This window comes from Citrus clementina, unplaced genomic scaffold (assembly GCF_000493195.1).
Source record: "Citrus clementina cultivar Clemenules unplaced genomic scaffold, Citrus_clementina_v1.0 scaffold_6, whole genome shotgun sequence".
In the NCBI taxonomy this organism is placed as follows: Eukaryota; Viridiplantae; Streptophyta; class Magnoliopsida; order Sapindales; family Rutaceae; genus Citrus; species Citrus x clementina.
In genome coordinates, this window is record NW_006262139.1 from 14,085,772 (window position 1) to 14,111,174 (window position 25,403).

The 25,403-nt window shown below is 33.5% G+C and overlaps 1 protein-coding gene and 1 non-coding gene across 3 annotated transcripts; both read right to left on the reverse strand.

Annotated features, from left to right (window-relative positions):
- Positions 1-1,416: 1,416 nt before the first annotated feature.
- Positions 1,417-4,345, reverse strand: LOC18039232 (transcription factor AS1). 2 transcript variants are annotated; one of them, XM_006429027.2, is made up of 2 exons: positions 4,157-4,345; positions 1,417-2,790 (listed from the first exon to the last, which is right to left on the reverse strand). In XM_006429027.2, the coding sequence occupies exon 2, from the start codon at positions 2,738-2,740 to the stop codon at positions 1,688-1,690; it is 1,053 nt and encodes a 350-aa protein (XP_006429090.1). In that variant the 5' UTR covers positions 2,741-2,790; positions 4,157-4,345; the 3' UTR covers positions 1,417-1,687. The 2 variants fall into 2 exon arrangements, with proteins under 2 accessions (XP_006429090.1, XP_024038567.1); XM_024182799.1 differs by lacking the exon at positions 4,157-4,345 and adding an exon at positions 3,043-3,214.
- A 16,063-nt stretch (positions 4,346-20,408) lies between these two features.
- Positions 20,409-20,512, reverse strand: LOC112097479. The gene has a single exon (XR_002905011.1). It is a non-coding gene; the product is annotated as a small nucleolar RNA R71 (small nucleolar RNA).
- Between the last annotated feature and the right edge of the window lie 4,891 nt (positions 20,513-25,403).

Below are 25,403 nucleotides of genomic sequence, written 5' to 3' on the forward strand. Positions count from 1 at the left end.
CATCATCTGCAAAGATGCCTCTCTTGTTAGTGTGGTCGTCGGCCCTGAATGCAGATCTAGTCGTCGGCACCGAGAATGGAGGCACAATCAAGTAGACACCAGTAGCTAGCTACATACTTGCGAACGTATAGTAAAGCAAAGGAGAGAAGGACAAATGCAGATATCGCGTTCGTGCTTGGTGATAAGAATGCTACTAAATGGGCGCTTTTTTATTTATTTATTTGCATTACTTTTGGCTCATTCTTTTATATATTTGCTTTAATAGTTGGGATCCCTCTAACATGTTAGGGTTTTGCCTAATAGTTGTTATGGGTCACAAAAGGAGAGAGAACAGAGAAGGACGCATGAAACAGTAGCACATGCCACAGTTTCTGTTGTCCTTTCTTCCTTATGGCTATTTAGTAGCACTCAACTAAATATTGTATACCATACATGCAAATATAAACCAAAGAAAAAGAACTTGATTAATAATAATATTTTAATAATTATAATATTTTACAAATGTTGTTGAAGCTTCTCGGCATATATATTATAATAATCTTTTTCTTATTATATAAATAATATATTATTACAATTTTAAAATAATATTATGAACTTGATTAATAATAATATTAAGAAAAAGAACTTTATTAATAATATTATTTAATACTTTGTTGTAAAATATCCAACAATTTGTTGCATATATATTTATTTTATTAAATAATATTTTATAATAAATAGAAACATAATATTAAATTTTAAATTATTTTAGATATTATGTAATATAATAATATTAATATTATTAATACATCATATATTTTATTACGATCTATTTAACCCAAAGAATTATAGAAAAATCTTTATAATAAATACAATATATTATTAAAATAAATATAATAATTTACATATTTAAAATTTTTAAATATTTAATATTATTTTAATATACTAGATAAATTATTATATTTATATTTATTAAAAATATTTTAAAATCAATTTTTTAATTACTATATTCATATATTAAAAATTTAAGGATTTTCACGACCATTTTCCTCCTCTTAAGAATGTTCCCTAATCTTAATAATGTAGCTGTTCTTTGCCTCTACTTAAATTCTGAGGCATACAGAAAGCTAAAGAGCCCCAGATCCACGAGTTAGGATGAATGAAAGTAAAGAAGGTCACTGGACCATCTGGGTAAAAGCTTTTCTCAAATAAAATAAAATCTTTTGAATGATTCTAAACCGAAAAGCAGACTCTTAGCAATTCATATCTCTGCCGGAACAAGATAACTAGAGTCACTACAGCATTCCAATCAAAACCTAGCTAAAGCTGATGAATTGGACTAATGGTTTTCTAATTAATTCACAGAAGAGAATTGCATTTTAAAGCAAAAATAATAATAACTGAATTTTAAAACAAAAATAATAATAATAAGGCAATTGGCAATATATTCATGACGCTACCTGTATATTTCTTGCAGTAGAAGGCAAAATAGAACAGGTTTAGGTAACACCATCGAGCTTGCATTTCAACCAGTTCAAGCAAGTAGTAAACACCATTACAGTAATTATAGATAAATATCTATAGCAGAATTCCAGGCATACTGCCAGTGGGAACCTGTTCAGACATAGAAGATTACTTTAACGACACAAAATTCAAACCAAAAGGCCAGACCACGTACAGCATTGCCAATTGTGTATTACTGATGTCCTCAACGGCCATTGGACTCAGAGAGCCTCGGCCTGCACCCCATCTGCTCAAGAAACTTGGTAAGACGCAAGTGCTTTGCAGACCATTGCTCAGCCAGTTTCTGCTCCTTGGCTTCAGCATCCCTTCTTAGTCCAGCAATCTGTTCCCTGTATTCTGCTTCGATCCTATCCAAAGTAGCCCTCTGCTCATCCCTAAGAGCTTTCATCTTAGCCTCTATCTCCTCCATTTTCTCCCTCCTCCGGCATGCTTTCTCTGATTCCAGCTGCAACTCTACCCTTCTCAATCTCCATGCTGCTTCTTTCTTATGTGCTGCCCAAGCACGGTGCCCTTCTTCCAACTCTCTACAGCACTCCATCAGCTCAGATACCAGCAGGTTCTCTCCACATATAGGGACAGAGCCATGTGGCGGCATATTTCCTAGAACAAGGGTGTTATCTGACCCTCTCTCAGGCTGCAGCCATGGGATTGGAGGAGCTGCTGCAACTGTTGAGGGAGAAAGACTCAGGGTTACAGAAGGAGATGGTGGCCTGATATTGGAACTCGAATTTGAAAGCCATGGGGGAAGCAGATTTGGAGGGGTAGCTGGGTCAGTATGAAGAAAACCTCCGTTAGAAGTGGCCATGACAAATGAATGGTTGTTCACTAGCTTCTCTGCAAAAGTCTCTAGAATCTGATCGTACTTGTGCTCATCAATTGGATCAACTATTCTTATGGAATCCTTTTGTTCTCTCTGCTGCTTCTCTTTGAACACTTCCCACCACTTGCCCAGTCTCTTAGCAGTTCGACCGGGGACTTCAGCTGCAATTTTCTTCCACTTGTTGCCGTGTTTTGCTTGGAGATGGATGACAAGATTCTGCTCCTCGTCAGTAAGGGATCCTTTCTTGATGCCTGGTTTGAGGTAGTTCTTCCACCTTTCTAAGCAAGATTTTGCATCCCTGTTTAGGGGTGTGTTCATGCGCTGTGATACAAAACTCCACTCCTTCGGGCCATATTGTTTCACATATGCACGTAATAAAGCATCCTCTTCAGCTCTCCAACGCTGTCTCTCCTTCATTTCCAGGAGTAAACAACACTGTCCATTGCGTAAAATTCTTCATACTGTATCTGAAATATAGTCAAAGATCAAGATATTACTGTTATGTGAGTAGTCTACAACCATTAATATATACATAACCCTACAGAAAAGACTTGAAGAAAATAAGTTCACCCAACAATCGAATACAATTAACTTAGTAGCAGTGAAAAACAGAAAGAGAAGTAACAAAATGTTAATGTGTAATAAGCTAAATGAACAAACAATATTATTTTTGCAATGGACTCCTTAATGAGAAAAAGGATCCAGCCAAGACGTAAAACCTTAAAATTGAAGGGACAAATGCCATGCCATGCTCCCTGTACCTAGTCAAATGATCTCCATTACAGCTGAGAAATGATTCTCAGACCTCAATCATTTGTGAACAAACATGCAGAAAGTTAATCAGCAACACCAGAACAGCCTCAAATGCTAGTTATCTTTCAATCAAATTGTTAAAACAAGTAACAAATGATGTAGAGAAATAAACTATTTTCGTCACACTGCGACAAAACAGCACGTCAAGCAATTGGCTCGAGTTTAATATTAAAATTCCAACTAATCCAATAAGAAACTTAAAATCCACCAAAGCCATAGAAGGAAATTTAGAAACAAGTTCAGATGAGAAAGAAGATCCTCTGTTTCAAAGAGTCTAGCACAAAATTAAGGCTACATAGATTAGAGACAGTAAATGAAAATGCAGATGCGCATTATGACTTTCTGTACATGTTCGAATCAATATTGGTCCATATACCGAAACAACATGGTATCAATTAAACTCAACTTCATCGAATCAGAAACAAACTGATAAGAGGTCATTCCAGAATTGCAAAAAGGATCTCTTTCATACAACATGATTCCAGGGCTAGATCTAAAAACTGGTAACATTTTTGTGCAAATATAATGGTAACATTTAACAAACCCCGAAAGTAATATCTTTGGTTGCTGAATTAATTAATAATCCCACAAGAAAAAAAACACGTGCTTTCAAGAATTTTGTAATAATCAAATCCAGGTACGGTACAGCACCATGATGCATAAATCACGACAACTTTTCCAAAGAGTTGTTTAAAGAAATCAAAAATCCGAAATCAAAAATAAAAAGCATTAAGTAAGAATTTGTAGAAAAAAAAAAAGCTTTCCCTGAAAGTAATGACAGATGTGACTTTTTTACTCTAACTGAAAAAAAAAAAAAAAAAAAAGCCCAGTTTCCATAATCACACAACAACCACGAATATGGGTGAGAATCAAACCCAAAAGAATCTCAAAATTTTTACATTTTTCTAGCAACCAAACATAGACATTTTTCGAAAAAGAAAAAAGAATTCTTTAAGCACAAAACTTATATATAACAGTATATCACAAACCAAAGAAACATTATAGAAAAACAAAGCTTACATTTCTTAACTTCAAGTGTTAAAAAACCCAAATTGTTCTTCTTTGCACATCCGGCAACCTTAGCTTCTTCAATGAAACAGAAAGCAAGAGAGAAAGAAAGAAAAAACAAACAAACAAACGAAACTGCTGAGAGCAGGAAAAGTAGAGCACAAACAAAACCCAGAGTAGGCAATAAAGGCAGGACCAAAATGCAAATAAATAAGAACCAGTAAAATTTTTTTTTTTTTTAAGGAGGTAACAGTGTAACGGACAATGAGACAAGAGTGAATATTAAAACAAGGAAATCTGACAAAGGAGAGTAAAAAGAGTGCACGCGAATGGCAAGGAAGAAAAGGCCACCAAAAAAAAAAGGGGAAAAATAAGAGATGACGTGGTTTAGGGAATGTTATTTCGTCAGCTTTGCCGGAACTTTATACGCGGGCCATCCTCCAGTGCAGCGGCCGTCTCTCATGCAGCGGCTTTTGCTACCTAAATAATTATTAAACAAAACATAAAATTAAATATAAATAATTATTATAAAAAAATGTTGAATGGTACAAAAATATTTTCATAAATTTTATTTTAAACATAATATGATAAATTGTGAACAAAATTTCAAAATAATCAATTTCTTATACTTCTAGTTAAATGTCAATATGTTGGGCGGTTGTTTCAAGTTAGTTCCATCAACATCTTATTTTTGTTAAATTTTTTTCCTTCATGAGTTCCAAAATTTCAACTAATCAATCACTTGTTTTATATAGGTTTCAAATTTTTATTTTTTAATTAAATTCTAGCGTTATAGATAAGCCTATAATTTTAGTTAAAATTTCTCTTTTTTTGGTTTTAATGCTCTAATTAATTAATCACTAGTATTGAATTTTATGTTCCTATTTTTTGTCAAATTCCAACGAGCTTAACCACTAGTTGTGGGTTTCATGTTCTTATTTATTGAACAAATTTCCATATTATAGATACGTTCTCTAGTTTTAGATAAAACTTAAGTTTCAACTAATTTAATGATCAATTTTGGGTTTGAATTCTATTTTTCTTTTAAAATTCCACATCATGGATAAGTATCTAATTATGGTTAAACTTTTTCATTTTATATTTAACATTTTTAACTAATTCACAACTAGTTTTGAGTTTTATGTTCTTATTTTTTTTGTCAGATTCTATTATAAATAAGTCTTTAGTTTTAGTTAAATTTTCTTATATATACGCTCTAAAATTCTAACTAATTAACCATCAATTTTAGTTTCCATGTTTTCCCCTTTTTTTTGTCAAATTTCAACATTTTATGTTGATGTTTCAATTTTTTATTCTTATTTTAAAAATAACAATAATATTGAGAGGGTGAAACATATTTGAAACTCCTTTTATATTATAAAATATCAATTTCCTAAAAATAATGAAAAATATTATTATGATCTCCAATCTTTTTCATCTTTATTTAGATTATGATAAATATACAAAGAGTACAAACTTAGTTAATCTTTTTTTTTTTTGACAGAAAACTTAATTAATCTATTTTTATTGAGACTTTTTTTTTGAATCACTTGACTTTAGAAGATTTTTTAAACTTAATTTTATTTATAATTAATTTTTTTTTATCTTTATGGATGTTATGTCCATTTTATAATTTGAATTAGCCGTACTTATTTATTATCATAGATCAATCATATCAATAATAATTTTTTCAATTCTCATAAATTTTTTTATCCATTTATTACTAATGTTATTATTTATTTTTACTGTCTCAAATGGTAAATTAACCAATGGCATTTTTGTGATACAAATTTTTTATAAAACTGTGTGTTCAAAATAATTTTTAAAGTGCAAATATTTCCACCTAATTGAAAAACTAAGCTTTGATGTAATTTAATCTATTAAATAAACAACTAATAAATTGATTATTTTAAATTATACTTATATTTATACTTTAATTATCTTTTGTTTAAAACTTTTTAACACAATTTTATTTTACAATTAATTTAACCAATAAAATTTATTTAATTTTCTTTTTAATAAGTTTTGTTTAATTAAAATATTTTCATTAATCTGCTTAAATTAGTTTTGAATTTTAAATTTTACTTTTAAAAAAATGAAAACAAAGCGATTGGAATCATTTATCGACAACCCTTGACAACCTGAAGATCACCTCATTTTGGTCGATAAATTGCACAGAAATGCTCAAAAACTACTGAGCAATATCATGGATAAATTTATTTGGCGTAAAAATTTGTCATTTCATCGATGGTGAAGCTACAGGCACTAGTTGTGCAGCAGCAGCAACAGTCTAGCGGCAGTCCGACGGTGTACCGGTAAATTGTTGTATTTTTTTCGTATTTAATACTTTAATTAACATAAAAAGGATTATCAATAATATAAATTATAAAATAAAATTTTAAATACTCTATGATAACAATCAAACTAATCAATAGAAAATTGACAAGGGTAATTTTAAAATTTTCATATTTTCAATTTAAATTCTTCATTCCTTCGAATCCATATTCCACAATGTGATAGATATTAATTTAATTGTGATTAACATTAGATGTAAAGGTGTCCATTATAAGTGTTTATAGAAATTGTTGTGATTGAAAATAGTAAATAAATGTCCGTAAAAGTAATATAAGATAAAAGAATAAATAAAGTAAATAACTTCCCATTAAGTTTGTGTGAATTAATTTGCATAAGAGATTGTTTGTGAATATTGCTTAAAAAAAATCAAACATTAGACGCTTTATATTTGTCTAATATAAAAATAATTTTTAAGTATACATATAACATATTAGTATTGGTCACTAGTATTAATAAATATTATAATAAAAACAATAATAGCTATGGGTAATTATAACATATTGTTATGTCAACTAGATAACCATTCGATGATTATTCAATATTTTGATAAACATTGCCCTCGTATTGGTGGGTAAAGGTCTGGGTCACTCCATGTACGTTATGAGATTGATTTTTTCCAAATATTTTGAAATAAAAAATTATTCATTATATGGGTCTAGATATTCGGGCTGCAATTTACTATCAAAAAATTCATAAAAAAAATTTCAATAACTTTTTTTTTGGTGCAAGATATCATAAAATTTATAATGTAATGTTGGGAAATAATCTACTCATTTATAATATTAAAAAATTAATATAAAATCAAAAATGATTTAATTAACCTATAATCAATTTTATTAACATATATTTAAATGTCATTCTCATTAGCATAGAAGTCATATATTTTAAATATATTTCGATGTTAATGAAAAAAAAAAAGAATACTATTTCCATGTAAAGTTGAGGGGTCTTTGATAGGTTTCTAGTTTAAATTGATCAGTTTGATATTACTTAAAATGAGTGTAGCTGTATGATAATTATTTTTACTATTTGCCAATTTAAATCATTGTTTTCGGTGGGCGTTTAAATTCTCGATTAAAAATAAGGGTAATTTTTAACCTACTTCAAATAAATTGATATTTTACACTGCATCTTCAAAAAATTTGACTTGTTACGTTGTGCCCCCAATTCTGTTATTTTCTCAGTTAAGTTTAACGGTGGAGGGGTAAAATTAGAAGTTTATTCCTTAACTTAATTTTAATGGAAATTTTCTTTATTACAATTGAAATAAAAATCTTAAAAAATTAAAGGAAAAATAATAGTGGTGACGATGTACATGTAACAAGAAATTTTTTTATTGTAATTGAAATAAAAACTTTAAAAAAAATTAAATGAGCTAAAAATTTTATTTTTTTTTCATATAAAGGGGCCTTTTTGTCATTATAAATAACTAAAAAATTAATGAAATTGAGGACGTGGTGCAACAAATAATTTTGTTTTTAGTGTGCAGTATAAAATATCAATTTATTTAGTGGTAGGTTAAAACTTTCCCTAAAAATAATAATAAAATGCGGCTGTAAGAGATACACAACACAATCGCTGTATCTCAAGTTCAAGTGTACCCTCGCTTAAAGACATTTGACACTACTACTTCCACTTCTCTCTTTGTTGATTTATTTGTTTTAATGAAGCATACAAATTTGAGAAGAAGAGGCGTACTACTCGATTTCAGCGCTTAAAGTGCGCACCCTCCGTCATTATTATGTCGCGGGATCCGTATTTTTCTTGTTCTCCCTGCTACTCGTTTTCACCCAAGAGAAAAAAAAAACAAAACTACTACGCCCACACTATACGTAGGTGGATTATGGTTTTGGTTCAATCCGAACTAAATTAAACTAAATCAAAATTTTTAATTTTGGGATTTTATTTGTGAAAAATATTATTTGATTTTAAGAAATCGATGGATTTTAGTTTAGTCCCGATTTTGAAGTGTTTTTAATTTAAATTTGTTAAATGTTTTTTTATTTATTTAAGTTCAATTTTACAAATCAAACCAGAAGAAGTTATAAATCAAACCATATTAAATTTGATTTCATTCTCTAACCCGAGAAGTTACCCTACTTCCTCCTATCTCCATTGACTTTCGCTTACTCCACCCCTCTTCTTGCTACCGACAGAAGCTTTTTGCTCTGGATCCCCACAGACGGCGCTAAAATGTTGATGCGAGATTCCGGTTCTCCTCGTTCTACGACCAGGATCCCTGCTCGATCAACTCTACCACGACCAGGAGGTCTCCTAGTAATGCTTCTTCTCCGGATGTCCCTGCACACACAGACAAGTCAGAGTACGCCGGTTGTTCTCCCGGCGCAAACCCTCCGACGCTCAAGTCAGATATGAAGGTTTGGGGAACGCTTGCCACAGGTCTTATGGCTTTTTGTGGTTTTCTCTTTTATCTTAAAAATGCTAACCCTTTTACCTTCGTTGGCTACCTTTTTATAGGCTTCCTCTGAATCTCAGTCTTCCGCTCTTTTCGAGACGGTATGGGACTCCAACTGCTGCGTTATGGGCAAAACATGGGATCTAGCGTGTTACGCCACGGTTCAGGGGAAAGCGTGGCTGCCACGGCTCTGTGAGACCTTGCGTGTTACGCCACGGTTCTGGGGAAAGTGTGGCTGTCATGGCTCCGTGAGATCTTGCGTGTTACGTCGCGGTTCTGGGGAAAGCGTGGCTGTTGTGCCTAGGTTCTCGTGCTGGAGAGCGCGTCTTGCCAACTGCCGTCGACCGGGTCTCCTCGCCTCTCGGTCTCTAGCCGGAATGGCCTCATGCCTTTTATAGGAATTGGCCTCGCGGACGACAACATCGTGGACGAGCAGGATGTTTCTGCTCCTGTTCTTCCACGCGCCAGGCTTTAACGGAAAACACCGGTGCGCAGAACTCCGCCATCAGATGTCTGCTCGTCATTCCTGGTCCCTTCGACGCATTTGTCCCAAACAGTATCCCTCCCAAACAAACACTTATATAGAAAGTATAACTGTAATTACATAGACCTCCCCTGTCGTTTATACTCAGTTTCGTATTCATATATAGTTAGTATATGAGGGTAAACTAGTAAAAGCGTATTTAAAATTAAAATAGATAAAAAGTTGCTTTGAAGATATATCTACTGAAACATTCAAAACCATTTTCTCTTTCATCAACTGAAGCACGTATGAACAAGACGGTCTTGGATCAACAATTTTTTATTCATTCATCAAGTTATAGTGCAAGTTGTAGTAATTAGGGAGAGAACTGATGAGGATGGAAAAAGATCCAAGTGTCTTATTGTTAGTATTGTGGAAAAATTAATTCTGTTAACCCAAAGCTGCAATCTGATTTTTGTTCTCTCAAATGTAGTCCAAATGCTGAATTCGACAACTGCAAAGAAGCTTGAACAATTTCCATTCCATGCCCTCTCAATGGTCAATGGCCAATTTGTGCACTTACAGGTATCAACTGCAAAGCTGCCTCTGTTGGCGTGGTGGTCGTCAGCACCAAACTCAGATCTTGTCGGCATCGAATGCAGATTTCTCGGCTTTCAAATAGCAAGTCGCGGGTTTTATTTTATTACTTGTGTACGATAATATTGCTAGGGATTACGAGGGTCATGGAACCCATGCAGCCTCTATAGCTTCTGGAAATGAAGTAAAGGATGCTAGTTTCTTCGGAGTGGGACAAGGCACTGCCAGAGGGGGAGTTCCATTGGCAAGAGTTGCTGCTTATAAAGTATGTTCTTCTGCAGGGTGCATGAAACTTTATTTTTTTGCTGCTATCAAAATCGGAGTTCTGGCGCTGGGGGAAAAGGAAATGGCCACTTTTCTTTTTTCAGCCTTGGAACAACTGTAGGAGTAGAGCAGAGTTGAGTGCCATCCAATAAATGCCTCCATTTTTTGTCTTTTTGCAGAGGCAAGGGTAGTTTCGACCTATCACTAGTCAACTAACGGTCAAGAAAATTAGTACAGATGGTAGGGGAGGTCTGTGTAATTATAATCATACTTTTTATTTAAGTGTTAATACGTCAAACCTCAAGGGAGGTCCCTAAAAATTACCTAAATAGAAACTACTGGTAAATCAGAGCCACCAATAATTGAGAAATTTTCTCCCGGTCAATTTTTGACCTGGTAATTTTACATTTTACCAGAAGATAATACACCTGGAACATCAGGGGGTCTGCCTTACAAAGTGAATTGCATTATTGGGAGGTTGGACACATCTTGCACGTGTCATCTTCTGGACTCGATTTTATTTCTCTGGCCCACGCACTCGTGGTCCCCTTAGCCAATCCCCCTACATTAATTTTCCAATGTAACCTTGACCTTCTTGCCAAATTAGTAATTACTTACATAATCACGTCATCAATCCTAGATTTAATAAATAATTATTACCGGTCAATGATAGTCAAATCGAAATAAATAAGTGAGAATTTCGGCGCACAATAGCAAATGTCATTGAAAGTTGGGCTGTCATTGACTGGGTGAATTCCCGTGCAGATGTGACATTAGATAGAAATGCTGATGCAAGTGATAATGATGCTATTTTAACTTACCCACGATAAAATCAGACCGTCCATTTGAAATTGAAAAAAATAATTGAGGCTCGATCATGGAAATTTAGGAAACCTGCGATGTTGATGTGTCCCAAGAAAATTCTGATTCGATTACGTCACGGTTATGGGGACCACAGTGGTTAATTGCTCAGTCAATCACTCCCTATAGAAGACTAAGGTCTATCCCAGCGTCTATAATGTTTGCATAAAAAGGAAATGCTTACACTCAATGCAAACGACATATTTTTGGTCTTTTATTTTATATATATATAAACGACATATTTTTGGTCTTTTATTATATATATATATTTGGCATTTTACCCTTAATATCAGTTGCAAATAATTCTATTATAATTAGCAATCTGGAAAAAGAATTTAATAATAACAATGCCACTATACTCTTGTAAAAAAAATTATAGAAGAAACCAACGTGGCCATTTTATATGACCTGTTTTTCAAGAGAATCGAGAAAAAAATGGCTGATGTGAATTTTGCGTAAGAATTTCTGGATGCGGCTTTCGGTGTACATAATCTAATGTGGCAATTTCATATAACCTATTTTTCAAGTGAATAAAAGAAAACAACTAATGTGAATTTTGTATAAGAATTTATTGACGTGGATATAGATACACGTGCATTTGAATCTCCATTAAAATTGATTTTCACCGATTCGTATTCAAATAAAAATTCAAATATTATAGATTTAAATGATGTTAAATCACCACAAATAAAAAGGTATTTAAAATATATTAAAGTGTCGCACTTAAGATTTTATGCCTCTAAGGACTTATTTGAATTTTGGATAAAAAGTGGGGTTAAATTAATTTGAAGGATAAAAAATTTAATCCAATCTAGAGACATGTTTGGTTGTGACTAGTAAATTTGGCCAAACTTTATTTCAACATGTATAGGACTATTAATCCCCATTTTCACATGAGTTTAGATATGATTAAATATCTTATCATCTAAATTTGTTGCTAATATCAAAATTTTATTCAATAGTTTATTTTTAACTTTTTAAAATTAAGATTAAATCAAAATTTTAATTCAATAGTTTAAGATTCTGTTTGGTACAACTTTTTAAGTAAATATTATTTAAGTAGAATTTTTATTAGTAAAGCTTTTGTAAATAAAGTTTTTACTCAAAAAGCTTTACTTATTTGGTTGTCAATAAGAGTTTTTATTAAAAATTTATGAAATTACTTTAATAGGTAAACTTTTTAAAGTTATGTTATGAAAAGAATAAAATAAGATTATTAAATAAGTAAAAAATATTTTAGGTATTTTAGTATTTAAAAATAGTTTTTCAACATCTACTCCTAAAAGCCTAAAATTTAAACTTTTACTAGTACATACAAAATAACTTATTTAAATTTAAAAAGCTCTATTAGAAAAACAATCAAACAATAACAAAAATTATGATAAGAATTTATGGGATTAAATAAACACTTATAGCCGTTAAATAAGTCATACCAAACATGCATTAATTTAACTAGTATGTAATATGTTAAAATTAAAAATTATTCAATTACAAAAATATTGAAATTTAAATATTAATTTTACCAAATAATAATATAATTTAAAATATATATTATTTAAATAATTATTTTAGTTCCATTAAATTAAACTTAATACAATCCTAGCCAACACTATATGTCTGTATCAAGCAAAAAACACAACTATATAATTATGTTTAATCTAATTTTATTTAACCTAATCTAATTTAATCTTACAAATTAATCCAATCTAATCCAATTTTCCAACCGTAGTCTAGATAATGCAGGTAAATATTCCCACATCCTGACAGGTACAGATCTCAGCTATTCGAAATCCCAAAAATAATAATAATAATAATAATAAGTTTAAAATGGAAAACTCATTAAATAAAAGGGGGAAAAAATGGCTTTTTATTCACAAAGAAGAGAGGGAGAGGCGATGCGACGTGACGTAGGTAAATAATTCGGAGCTATGATTAGGCGGGGGATTACCCAGGGAAAGGCAGCCACGTAAGAGGTGGGACCCAGAAGTCAGGGGATGACTGTCAAAGTAAGGGGGTGATGTTGTGGGGGGACTGTAGTCCGCGTTTCACGGCACAAGGAGACGACTCTGATTGAGACGCGACCTTCTGCTCCTCCTCACAGGTTGTCAGTGATACGTTACATCAGTTTTTTCCCCATACGCCCTCGGTTCTTTGATTTATTCTTTGGTTAATAACTCAACAGCACTGAAACTACAGGGAAATTGCATTTGACCCCAGCGATTTCACTGACGCGTAGTTGCATTTATTGACTGTCTTGTTGGGAGTTTATGAATCAGAGCCGTGGCTAAAAGAAAAAATGAAGCGAAGGATTGCCGAGCTAAAAGTGGAAAAGAATGATACATCACAACACACAAGATGGGGGTATCTTTGGGAATAAAAAAGGTGATTTGACACGTCAACGCAATTGTTAAAATTGAGGGAGATCCTCTTCCTCAATCTTCCTACTCTGATCTTCAGACACTCTGAAAAGACAAAGCCTTTATGGAATCCCCCAATGCACTGTCACACTAACACGACACCGTTTTTCAGAAACCCTCCAAAAAATGAAAAAGAAGAAAAGCCGAAGCCTAGCAGGGTTTTATGGGGATCGGTGCCGTGAGGGGACAAAATTGGGTTTAAAAATCGGACCCCTGTGGCTCTGGACTCTTCTCGTAGAGCCTGAACCTCAGGTGGGTCTGATCTGACCAGGCTCTGAGCCATTCTGGTTTACTAACCTAACCATTTAACCAGCCTGGTTCGGTGAAAGGGAAACATCCATTGAACCTCTGAATTTATAAGGCTGCTAAGTGTCAAGGCGACCCCCTGAAAAGAAAGGCATAGGTCCCTCCAATTGCAGGGAACTTTTTAAAGTCTGGGGGTGTTTGATTGTTGACACTTTAAATTGATCTTTTTGAAATCACAACAATGTCCACATAAATTACAAAAAAAATAAAAAATAAAAAATAAATTAATGAATGATATATAAACGTAAAAATCTTGAATGTCTGCATTATCTTAATCGCGAAATCCTGGCGAATTGGTTTGATTGAAGAATCAGATTGAATTATCAATGATCAAAATGTTCAAATTGTTTAAGTGCATTAGCTATATCTTTCGAGTGAGAGGTGGACCATTGGCACCACTTCATAAATCTTTTAAAATCCTTCTAATTATTTTTTAATTTAGGCTTGGTAAGAATACATGTTCGATCTAGATTTAGATAAAATTCAGTCTATATGATTTGGGTAAAACTCTATATGTGCTAACAGAAAAATCGATTTTGGTTACTCTTCTCGGGCATCGGTCCGAGCTTGATAAAAAAAAACTAAAATTCGAATCTGTGCTTGGAATTTTTTTTAAATTTTAATAAATAAAATTAAAAAATAATATAAAAACATTAAGTGACACGAATCATTGATATAACTAAACACATTGAAACACATTATATGCACAATGGATGAGGAAAATAACTGCTCACACTCACCTAAATAAGGGAACCCACTCACATAAAAATGTGGCATAGTATAAATACCCAACTCCTCTCTCAAAAAAGAAGTAAGTTCACTAAAATTTCAATATTTTATGATTTAACACAAATTCTCCAACCGTTAACTTGAGCATCAGAGTGGGATCGTTGGAAACCCCCTTTTTCGAGTCCCATTTCACTGGTTTTTGTTTGTTACTGTGTGTGCGGTGTACCTTCATCTGTTGCACTTGGTTCGACCCCAAGCAAAAAAACATTAGGCGCAACAGTTGTCACTAGAAGGAGAGCTTACACCAATACAATTATTAATTACTATCAAATCAATTATTAATTTCGGCATAACGATTCATTTTTGACTCGATCATGTCTTCTGAAACATAAATCGTCCTGAACTTTACCAAATTCCAACAAGATTAAAGAGAAAAGACTACTAATCTAGAGGGCCGAAAGATATCTTTGCCTAAACAAACTCAGCAGTGCATAAACGCATAAAATAAACACTCAAATCGGGAAAAGCAAAAGTTTGAAGACAATAAGAGATTTCAACATAAATATTCAGGAAAGTAAAAGACACACCTGAAGCCATCCGAGAGCACATAATTCGACAACCCTAACTTTATAAGGAGAATTAAAAATACACCAATCGGGAAACTTTACCCCATAGCCAAGCTTTGCGTTGGAAAGCTAAGTATCACAACCTCCTTAGTGGTCAACAAAATTCTATGCATGGTTAGCTGGTTCATAGGCATACCTCAAAGATACACAACTAATCAAAGGATAATTGAAAAAGAAGAATTAAAGTAACCATCATTGGTATGCCTTTCATTTACAAAAATAATATGCATTAAAATGCTCACCAACTATATTTTATTGCTTCAAGTCAGGAAATTTCATTGCATGAAAAATCTTAATATATAAAGGACTACAATAACCTCATTATCGAATGCATAATGCATGCCATCTTAAATTTAAAAGTTCAGCTCAAAAGTTAGATTTATGAGATAAATGTTAAGGCACTCTCAGCAAGTAAAAAGTTTGCTTCTTACTGGAGTGCGATATTTTAACACCTTACTTGTTGAAGTGTGACTTCTTAACACCTTATGTGGTAAAAATATGATAGTTCTATACTTGATATAGCATAAGTTGTGAAAATATAGTAGCCAAACTAAGGCTAAAAGGGTTAGAAATTGCTAACCTACAATGTAGTTAAGAAATCATTATCACTAATATTTATTTTGCATATGTGTTGTTAAGCCCAGCTTTTAGAAGAGCAAATTATCTACTCAAGGGTGAAAAAATGTCCATGTAAAGCCATTTACAATTTCAAATGTGAATAATTCATGGATGTTAAAAGAATAAGGGGATTATAACCACTGATTGAAGTGGAGTAAGAACTCAGCTCCTAACCATTTGGAAAACCCAACGGGGTTAATTACCTATAAGAGTAAATCTCACGCTAGAAATTTTAAGATCTCCAATTGCAGTATATGTTATTGTTATTGTCCATCTAACATGAGAGCATTAAAGAAGGAATATTAAAACTTATTTGTTTGCTTAAAAGCATTCTAACTTGCCTCGATATTCACTATACTCAATTTCAAGCATTGATTGAGGGCAGAAAACACGAAGTTGCATATGGTATGCAAATGTGAGTATTATCAAAATCATATATTTTATATATCATTGACATTTGTTTGATAAAATAATCTTCCACTATTAAAGGATAAAAAAAGCACAGGTACAAATAACGTGTCTTATCTAAGCAAAGACCAACATGGTTTACTACTAAGATAAGATACTTCCTAGAACGAGGAAGAATGATTTCTCCAAGCATTGGATAGTTATTACAAGCAACTAGAATGTAGATGAGAACGATAAAAAAGCTCCGCATGAAACTCAGAACTAGAAGTCCATAGTGATTGCCTCCATTACAAAGCTGAGACTACAACAACAGAGCTTATACATCTTTATTGAGGGAAATTCCATCATCAAATTTCATCATACATCAATAGTCGTAGTTTCCACCCCGCAACAGGTCAGACAAAAATGAGATCACGGGAGAATATTGCAATATATCGTTCATGACTTAGAAATGGAACCCGTCAAATATATCAAATCTCAAAAACTTTTAATATTAAAAAAAACGACGTGGAAATCAACAGCATCTAACTCTGCCATGACTAAACTTATAAGTCCTAATGAGATCCAAGCTTGAGATATCTGTATGCTTACTACCTAACTTGGAAGTTATTTTGAAATATTTACTTTTTATACACCATGTTGGAAAAATCACCACTTAAGTCATGTACTCTCAGCTGAAATAAAATAATACGCTTGTACAGTTTAGGGAGTGTTATATGCATATTATACTTATTGTTTACGTGGAAATACAAAATTAATTACCATGTTAACTATATGACACATATTACTTTTTAAAAAGCATATATTCTTTAGTAAATTAATGATTTCTTCTTACACAAGATTATACCTTTAAGAAACATCTAGCATCAAGCAAGCCCACATTGAAGATCAAAAGTCAATTATAACCCCAAATGCAGTAAATTATAAGTTTCATCCTAAAACCTCATGACATGATCGATGAAAAATGTTTTCATAGCAAAGTACGCACACATGAGAGCTAAGCAAAGAAGGAAAGAAACATTAATACAAAATTTCCATGAGACAAAATCGCTAGGCAAAAATGAAAAGTGCTATAAAATAATCAAATGCAGTGCCTAAAGAAAAATTAACTATTGAAAATTTGGTGAAGGACGCCAAATTTATGCCTTGTAATGTAGTATTTATTGTGCTTATTTGTACCCTACTCATTTAGCAGTAATTACCCATTATATGGGTTAGGATCCTTTAAATGGTGAGGCCTCCCTGAGATCATCTAATTTCACTTTATTCAACGTGGTGACTGTTCAAACATGTGTGTAAAGTTCATGGGAACACAAAGAAAGTGAGCAAGAAAGTTGGTTACAAGGCCAACACACATCCAAAAAGAATAGCACGAACCCTTATAAAAACATGCCCTACTTTCTTCTTCCATCACCCCGGGGTTGAATTATGTTAGTTACTCACCATCCCACAACCTCCTAAAATAAAAGATATGAAGTCATAACCGCCATGTAGCACTTCATTCCCATAATAGATAAGGCCAATAACTGCTCACCCTCACCTAAATAAGGGAACCCACTCACCTAAAAAAGTGACATAGTATAAATATCCAACATCTCTCTCAAAAGAGATGTAAGTTCACTAGAACTCTAATATTTTATGATTTAACTCAAATTTTCCACCTAATGACTTAAGTATCGAAGTGGGATCGCCAAAAACCCCCTTTTCTAGCCCCATTCATTGCTTTTGTTTGTTACTGTATACCTCCATCTATTGCATTGGGTTTGGCCTTAGGCAGGAAAAAATCAAGCGTCAACAATTGTTGTTGTTGTTAGATGTTATCTATTTGATTTATTTAATTCAATTATCCTTTTTGTTTTCTTGAAAGTACATATGATTATTTTTAATAATAATAAACATATGTAATAGGAAGAGTTGATTTTAATTTGTAATGTCATCATGTTTGTCTTAACCAGTTAGATTGATCAACATTGATTCAGTTTCTTGTTTTTTTTAATTCACTTATCAAGATAGTTAAAGCCTAGATCAAAAGCTTTTGTCCTGGAGGTGCTGTTGAGTGTTAGAAAATGTATATTTATAAAGGAGAAAATCGTCATTTTACACTTCAAGTTTTACTAATACCCTTACTTTCATGTACTTAAACTTCTTGTCATTTAATTATGTATGTTGTATTATAATTAAGTATTTTATGTATTTTAGGGGCATCATAGTCATTTCATAATGAATGAGAGATCAGACGGCAAAACGGACATCACTTTTGAACTCAGAACGGTCGAAAACCTTAAGAAGAGCATAAAAAAAAAATGACACTGTTCACATGTACGGTACTGTCTACGTTACTGTTCACGACACAGTTCACATAGACGGATCGATGATGTGGCATTGACCGATGATGTGGCATTGACTGATGAGGTGTCATGATCCTGTTGGACTAAAATTCTTATGCACTGTTGATCGATGACGTGGCAACATATCAGTGGACCAAAAATCTCGCGTACAGTACATGCATTACACAGGATTATTTTTAACCAAACCGCGTCACTGTTTAAGCCGAGTCAAACCGTGTTACTGTTCAAACCGCGTACTGTTGACGGATGACGTGGTGCAATCCTGAGCGTCCGAAATATTTTTGATCCGATGGTCATGATTTACTCAATGTATCTATAAAAAGGGGGCTCTGCCCCTCTAATTGGATATCTCTTAATCCATTTTTGGACTCCATTTTCTGTAATTCCTTCTCCATCTTGTATTTTCTACGTATTTTAATAAATTCTCATTTTGCCCCTAGTTCAATTATGAGTAGCTAATTTTCTTTCAAGCTTGGGTTGAAGGTGAAGTCTTAACATGTGTCATGGGCTTTATTTGGTAAATTTATTTTCTATTCCCCTCTAGTTTTTGTGGATGTTTTAACTTCTCGTCGACAAATAATAATAAACTTGTCTAGATACCGCTCTGGTTTCACCGGCTCCCTAGTACAAGGTTATTATTATTTGACACGATAAGCCCTTAGCACCATATTGATTAGAGTGTGGTTCATGAGGTGTGGATTCCCCCCTCATGATTTAATTGGCATTAATAAGAAATATTTAGCCCATGGTGCATGTTGATACGGATCCAGATACCAAAGTACATCATTTCAATAAATTTCTCTTCAATTTATTCTCGCCATTTCAATTCCAATTTTACGATAATCTAAGTCACTTTCACCACAAATCCAACCACCTTCATACAAAATTAATTCTACATATAATTAAAATTCCTCGTGGAATCGACACTCGTCACCATTGATCTATACTACAATAGATTCGTGCACTTGCGAGTTCAATAAAATTTGCACAACAAGTTTTTAGTGCCGTTGCCGGGGAGGTAAGTTATTTTAATTTGTAGAATTAATTTTTGTGAATAATTTCTTTTATTTGTTTTCTTGTATTTTTTTCTTATTAAAAAAAAGGGAAAAAATGAATCTACATTTAGAGGTTAGTATTTCTTTTCTTTTTCTCTTCTTTAAAATTCTGTAATTTAATTTTCAAGTTATTTTTTTTATTTCTTCATTGTGATTTTTGTTTATCTTACTAATTTTTTTAGTTAATTTATTTCACGTATTTTTTTTGTGTATTTTTATAGTAAGGTTGTAATAGCGCGATATTTTTATAGTATCGTAATTTTTCCTTTTTCTTTATTTTTATTCATTTTGTTCCCATTTATTTTTGTTCTTTGCATGCATGGTCGTAGGTCATTATTACCTAATCTTGAACCTATAGACCTTGAACTAGAACAAACATTGTGCATGCACAAATACGTTAAAAATAAAATGGATTTACAACAACAACAAGCACCACAGGAGAGGCCATTTAAGGACTACTTTAGTCCCTTAACTAATTTGAGTACATCATGCATAAGATACCCAAATGTAGCTGCTAGGAGTTTTGAACTAAAATCTAGTGTGCTAAATTGTCTCCCAACATTCTATGGCCTAGAAAATGAAGACCCATATAATCATTTGAATGATTTTCATACTGTTTGTCAAACATTTAGATATGAGAATTTTTCAGATGATGATGTTAAACTTAGACTATTTCCATTTTCTTTAAAAGATAGAGCCCGTTCATGGCTTAAAACATTGTCTGCTAATAGCATTACATCATGGGAACAAATGGTAACGAAATTTTTGAATAAATATTTTCCAGTGCATAAAACCAATGCTATTCGCAGGGAAATCTCAGAGTTTACCCAGAGAGAGGATGAGCAGTTTTTCGAAACATGGGAGCGATTCAATGGGCTACTCTTGAAGTGTCCACATCATGGGTACGAGAAATGACACCAGTGCCAATACTTTTTGGAGGGATTATTGCCGAATGTGCAAGAATGGCTAATGGCAACAAGTGGAGGAGAGTTAATGTCAAAAAGTGCATCAGAAATTTGGGAATTCTTCCAGCGACAAGCGGATAATTCCCAATAATGGAGTCGGTCACTCAGGAATACTAAAAGAATTAAAGGAGTGAATGAGGTTCACATTGGCGAGTCAACTTCGGGAATCAAAGAAGCCAATGAGATGGTTGAAGGTCTCGCTCCACAAATAACATCGTTATTGACTGCTAAATCAACAGAGCCACATGACCATGACTCATACTCAGATCAAGCTAGCCATAGGTGTAATGAGAAAACCATCGAATTACAACCCATACTCCAACACATACAACCCTGAATGGAGAGACCACCCCAATTTTTCATGGTCTCAAGGATTCCAACAGAATGAACCAGTAGCTCCAGCTCCACCAATGCAACCAATTCCTCAAGCCTCTCAGCCACTATTTAAACCATACAATAAGAACCAGAACTACTCTCAACCCAGACAATGAGAGGATGCATTCCAGAATTTCAAGAATATTACTTACTCTATGATTGAGCAACAGAACCGCACCATTGATGGACTACGAAATGAGATGAGAACATGCTTTAACTCACAAGCCCAATCAGTTTCAAGCCTCGAGAAGATGGTGGGACAGCTTGCTTCTTCAGTTCAGATCTTGGCAATAACTATTGAGAAAAGGGAAGTTTCCAAGTCAACCAGTGCCTAATCCTAAAGGAGTACATGAAGTAAATACCAGTTCACCAAAGCAGCATGGAGAGGTCAAAGCAGTCATGACCTTGCGAAAAAGAAAAGAAGTCGACAACAAAGTGGAGATGCCGGTGACAAAAGAAAATCAAATTGTACCTGTGAATATTGAGGACTCACCATCGGAAGAGAAAGAAGAAACCAACCCATGAGAATATGTTGTTCCCAAAGCTCCATTTCCTCAGAGGTTAGCTAAAGGAAAGAAGGGAAAATCCACAGGTGAGATTCTTGAAATCTTCAAATAGGTAAGTATTAACATCCCTTTACTTGATGTTATAAAACAAGTTCCATCTTATACCAAGTTTCTTAAAGACTTTTGTATTAAAAAGAGAAATATTCATGTTCAAAAGAATGCATTTTTAACAAAAATGTTAGTTCTATACTCCAACACAAAATTCCTCTAAAATGCAAAGACCGAGACTCCCCTACTATCTCATGTAGTATAGGGAACCACACAATTGAGACTGCTTTGTTGGATTTACGAGCTAGTGTAAATCTGTTACCTTACTCGGTTTTTGTGAAACTTGAACTGGGAGAATTACACCCAACTCCAGTGGTGTTACAACTTGCAGATTGGTTCACGAAAATACCTCGTGGTATTGTGGAGGACGTGCTTAGCCAGGTAGACAAGTTTTATTTTCCTGTTGATTACATTGTAATTGACACTCAACCAATACAAGATTCAAGGAAGCACATCCCCATTATCCTAGGCCGACATTTCTTGGCAACTGCCGATGCTCACATTCAATGCAGAACTGAAAATATACAGTTGTCCTTTGGTAACATGACTATGGAGCTGAACATCTTCAACATTACCGAACAACCTCACAATGCAGATGATGGAATTGTTGATGTGGATTTAATAGAAGCATTAGTTGATAATACTTTTGTTTCAAACCTTAGTGATGACCCTTTACAAACACGTTTAACTCACTTTGGTTTGGATTTTGATATTGACATATCGGTCGATGAGGTCAACGCCCTACTTGACTCAACACCATCCATGGACACTAATAAATAGAAATCAAGAGTTGAACAACTAGCACCATCAGAAAAGAAACTCATCATATCATCAGAATCATCACCGAAACTCGAGCTCAAACTATTACCCAACATATTGGAATATGCTTTTTTAGGAGAATAAAGTACTCTGCCGGTAATCATCTCATCATCCCTCAATGACAAACAAAAAGGTAAGTTGTTGGATGTTTTAAAAGAGCACAAAGGAGCATTAGGATGGACCATAGCAGACATCAAAGGTATAAACCCAATAGACTGCATGCATTACATTCACTTTGATGAAAATGTTAAATCTACTAAGGAAATGCAATGTCGGTTAAATCCTAATATGAAAGAAGTTGTTAGAACTGAAGTCCTTAAGCTATTAGATGCATGTATCATTTATCTAATTTCTGATAGTTCATGGGTCAATCCTGTACAAGTTGTCCCTAAAAAGTCAGGAGTCACAGTAGTTACCAATGCTGATAATGAATTAATACCAATTAGAGTAACTACAGGATGACGTGTATGCATTGATTGTAGAAAGTTAAATTTTGTCACACGTAAAGACCATTTTCCTTTAGCATTTATTGATCAAATGCTTGATAGATTGGCAGGCCATGAATTTTATTGCTTTCTAGATGGTTACTCATAATATAATCAGATTCTTATAGCACCAAAAGATCAAGAGAAAACCACTTTCACTTACCCTTTTGGCACTTTTGCATATAGGAGGATGCCATTTGGATTATGTAATGCACCTGCTACATTTCAACTATGCATATTAAACATTTTTTCTAATATGGGTGAACGATTTCTTAAAGTCTTTATGGATGATTTTTCTGTCTTTGGTGACTCGTTTGATCAATGTTTACATCATCTAACACTAGTACTGCAGAGATGTATTGAGAAGAACTTAGTCTTAAATTGGGAGAAGTGCCATTTTATGTTAAAATAAGGTATTGTTCTCGGTCACATCATTTCGATCAAAGGTATTGAGGTTGACAAAGCCAAGGTGGATCTCATTTCTAATCTTCCTCCACCCAAAATAGTTAGAGAAGTAAGATATTTCCTTGGGCATACTGGTTTTTATAGACGTTTCATTAAAAGATTTTAGTAAAGTTTCTAGACCCTTATGCAATCTACTTGCTAAGGATGTACCTTTTGTCTTTAATGATTCATGTCTTGTGGCATTTGAAAAATTAAAGCGGTTGTTGACATCATCACCCATCATTCAGCCCCCAAACTAGAGCTTACCATTTGAACTCATGTGTGATGCATCTGATTATTCAGTAGGAGCAGTGTTAGGACAAAGAGTTGATCGAATTTCTCATATTATTTACTATGCTAGTATGACATTGAATGATGCACAATTGAACTATTCAACTACTGAAAAAGAAATGCTAGCAGTAGTGTTTGCATTAAAAAAATTTCGATCTTATCACATTGGTTGTAAAATAATTGTATTCACAGATCATGTTGCTCTTAAATATCTTCTCACAAAGAAAGATACAAAAGTTAGACTAATTCGTTGAGTGTTACTTTTGTAGGAATTCGACTTAGAATTTAAAGATAAGAAAGGCACAGAGAATGTTGTAGCTGACCATTTCTCTCGTCTCCATTTTGACACAATTATGGAATCATTACCATTGAATAAGTCATTCTCAGATGAACAATTGATGAGTGTGGAAGTATTACTGTGGTATGCTGATATCGTTAATTATCTTGTTACATGTCAACTTCCAGAGCATTGGACCAAGTAAGATAAGGCTAATTTTTTTGCGGAAATAAAGAATTTCTTTTGAGATTACCCTTATTTATTCAAGTATTATGCAGATCAAATTGTTAGACGATGTGTCCCAGAAAGTGAAATTCAGAATATTCTTTCATTCTGCCATGAACAAGCTTGTGGGGGCCATTTCAGTACTAAGAAAACAGCTACTAAAGTTTTACAATGTGGTTTCTATTGGCCAACTATATTTCGAGATACTTACATTTTCTGTTCTTCATGTGATAGGTGTCAACGAATGGGGAGCATTATACGAAGGAACATGATGCCACTAAATCCAATTTTAGTGGTTGAGATTTTTGACGTATGAGGTATTGACTTCATGGGACCCTTTCCCATTTCTTTTGGCCATCAATACATATTGGTTACTATTGACTACATATCGAAATGGGTAGATGCAATTCCATGTAGAATCAATGATTACAAGGTGGTGATAGGATCTTTTAAAAGCAACATTGTTTCACGCTTTGGATTCCCTCGAGCAATAATCAGTGATGGTGGTGCCCACTGTTGAGTGTTAGAAAATGCATATTTATAAAGGAGAAAACCGTCATTTTACATTTCAAGTCTTACTAACAACCCTTACTTTTATGTATTTAACCTTCTTGTGATTTAATTACATGTGTTTTATTTTAATTAAGTATTTTATGTATTTTAGGGGCATTATAGTCATTTCACAATAAAGGAGAGATCAGACGGCAAAACGGACATCACTTTTGAACTCAGGATGGTCGAAAACCTTAGGAGGAGCATAAAAGGAAAAATGATACTATTCATATGTATGGTACTATTCACGTGTACGGTACTAACTACGTTACTGTTCACAACACTGTTCACATAGACGGATCGATGACGTGGTATTGACCGATGATGTGGCATTGACTGATGAGGTGTCACGATCCTGTTGGGCTAAAATTCTTATGTACTGTTGATGGTGACGTGGCAGCATATTAGTGGATGAAAAATCTCGCGTACGGTACATGCATCACACAAGATTATTTTCAGCCAAATCGCATTACTATTCATCCGAGTCAAACCGTGTTACTGTTCATCCGCGTGGTCAAACCGTGGACTGTTGACTGATGACGTGGCGCAATCCTGAGCGTCCAAACTGTTTTTAATCCGATGGCCATGATTTACTCCATGTATCTATAAAAAGGGGGCCTCCCCCCCTAATTTGATATCTCTGAATCCATTTTTGGACTCTGTTTTCTGTAATTCCCTCTCCATCTTGTATTTTCTTCGTATTTTAATAAATTCTCATTTTGCCCCTAGTTCAATTATGAGTAGCTAAT

What these genes read in the sequence shown, in the direction of transcription:
- LOC18039232 (XM_006429027.2), bottom strand. Translation starts at nt 2,740, where the DNA reads ATGAAGGAGAGACAGCGTTGGAGAGCTGAAGAGGATGCTTTATTACGT.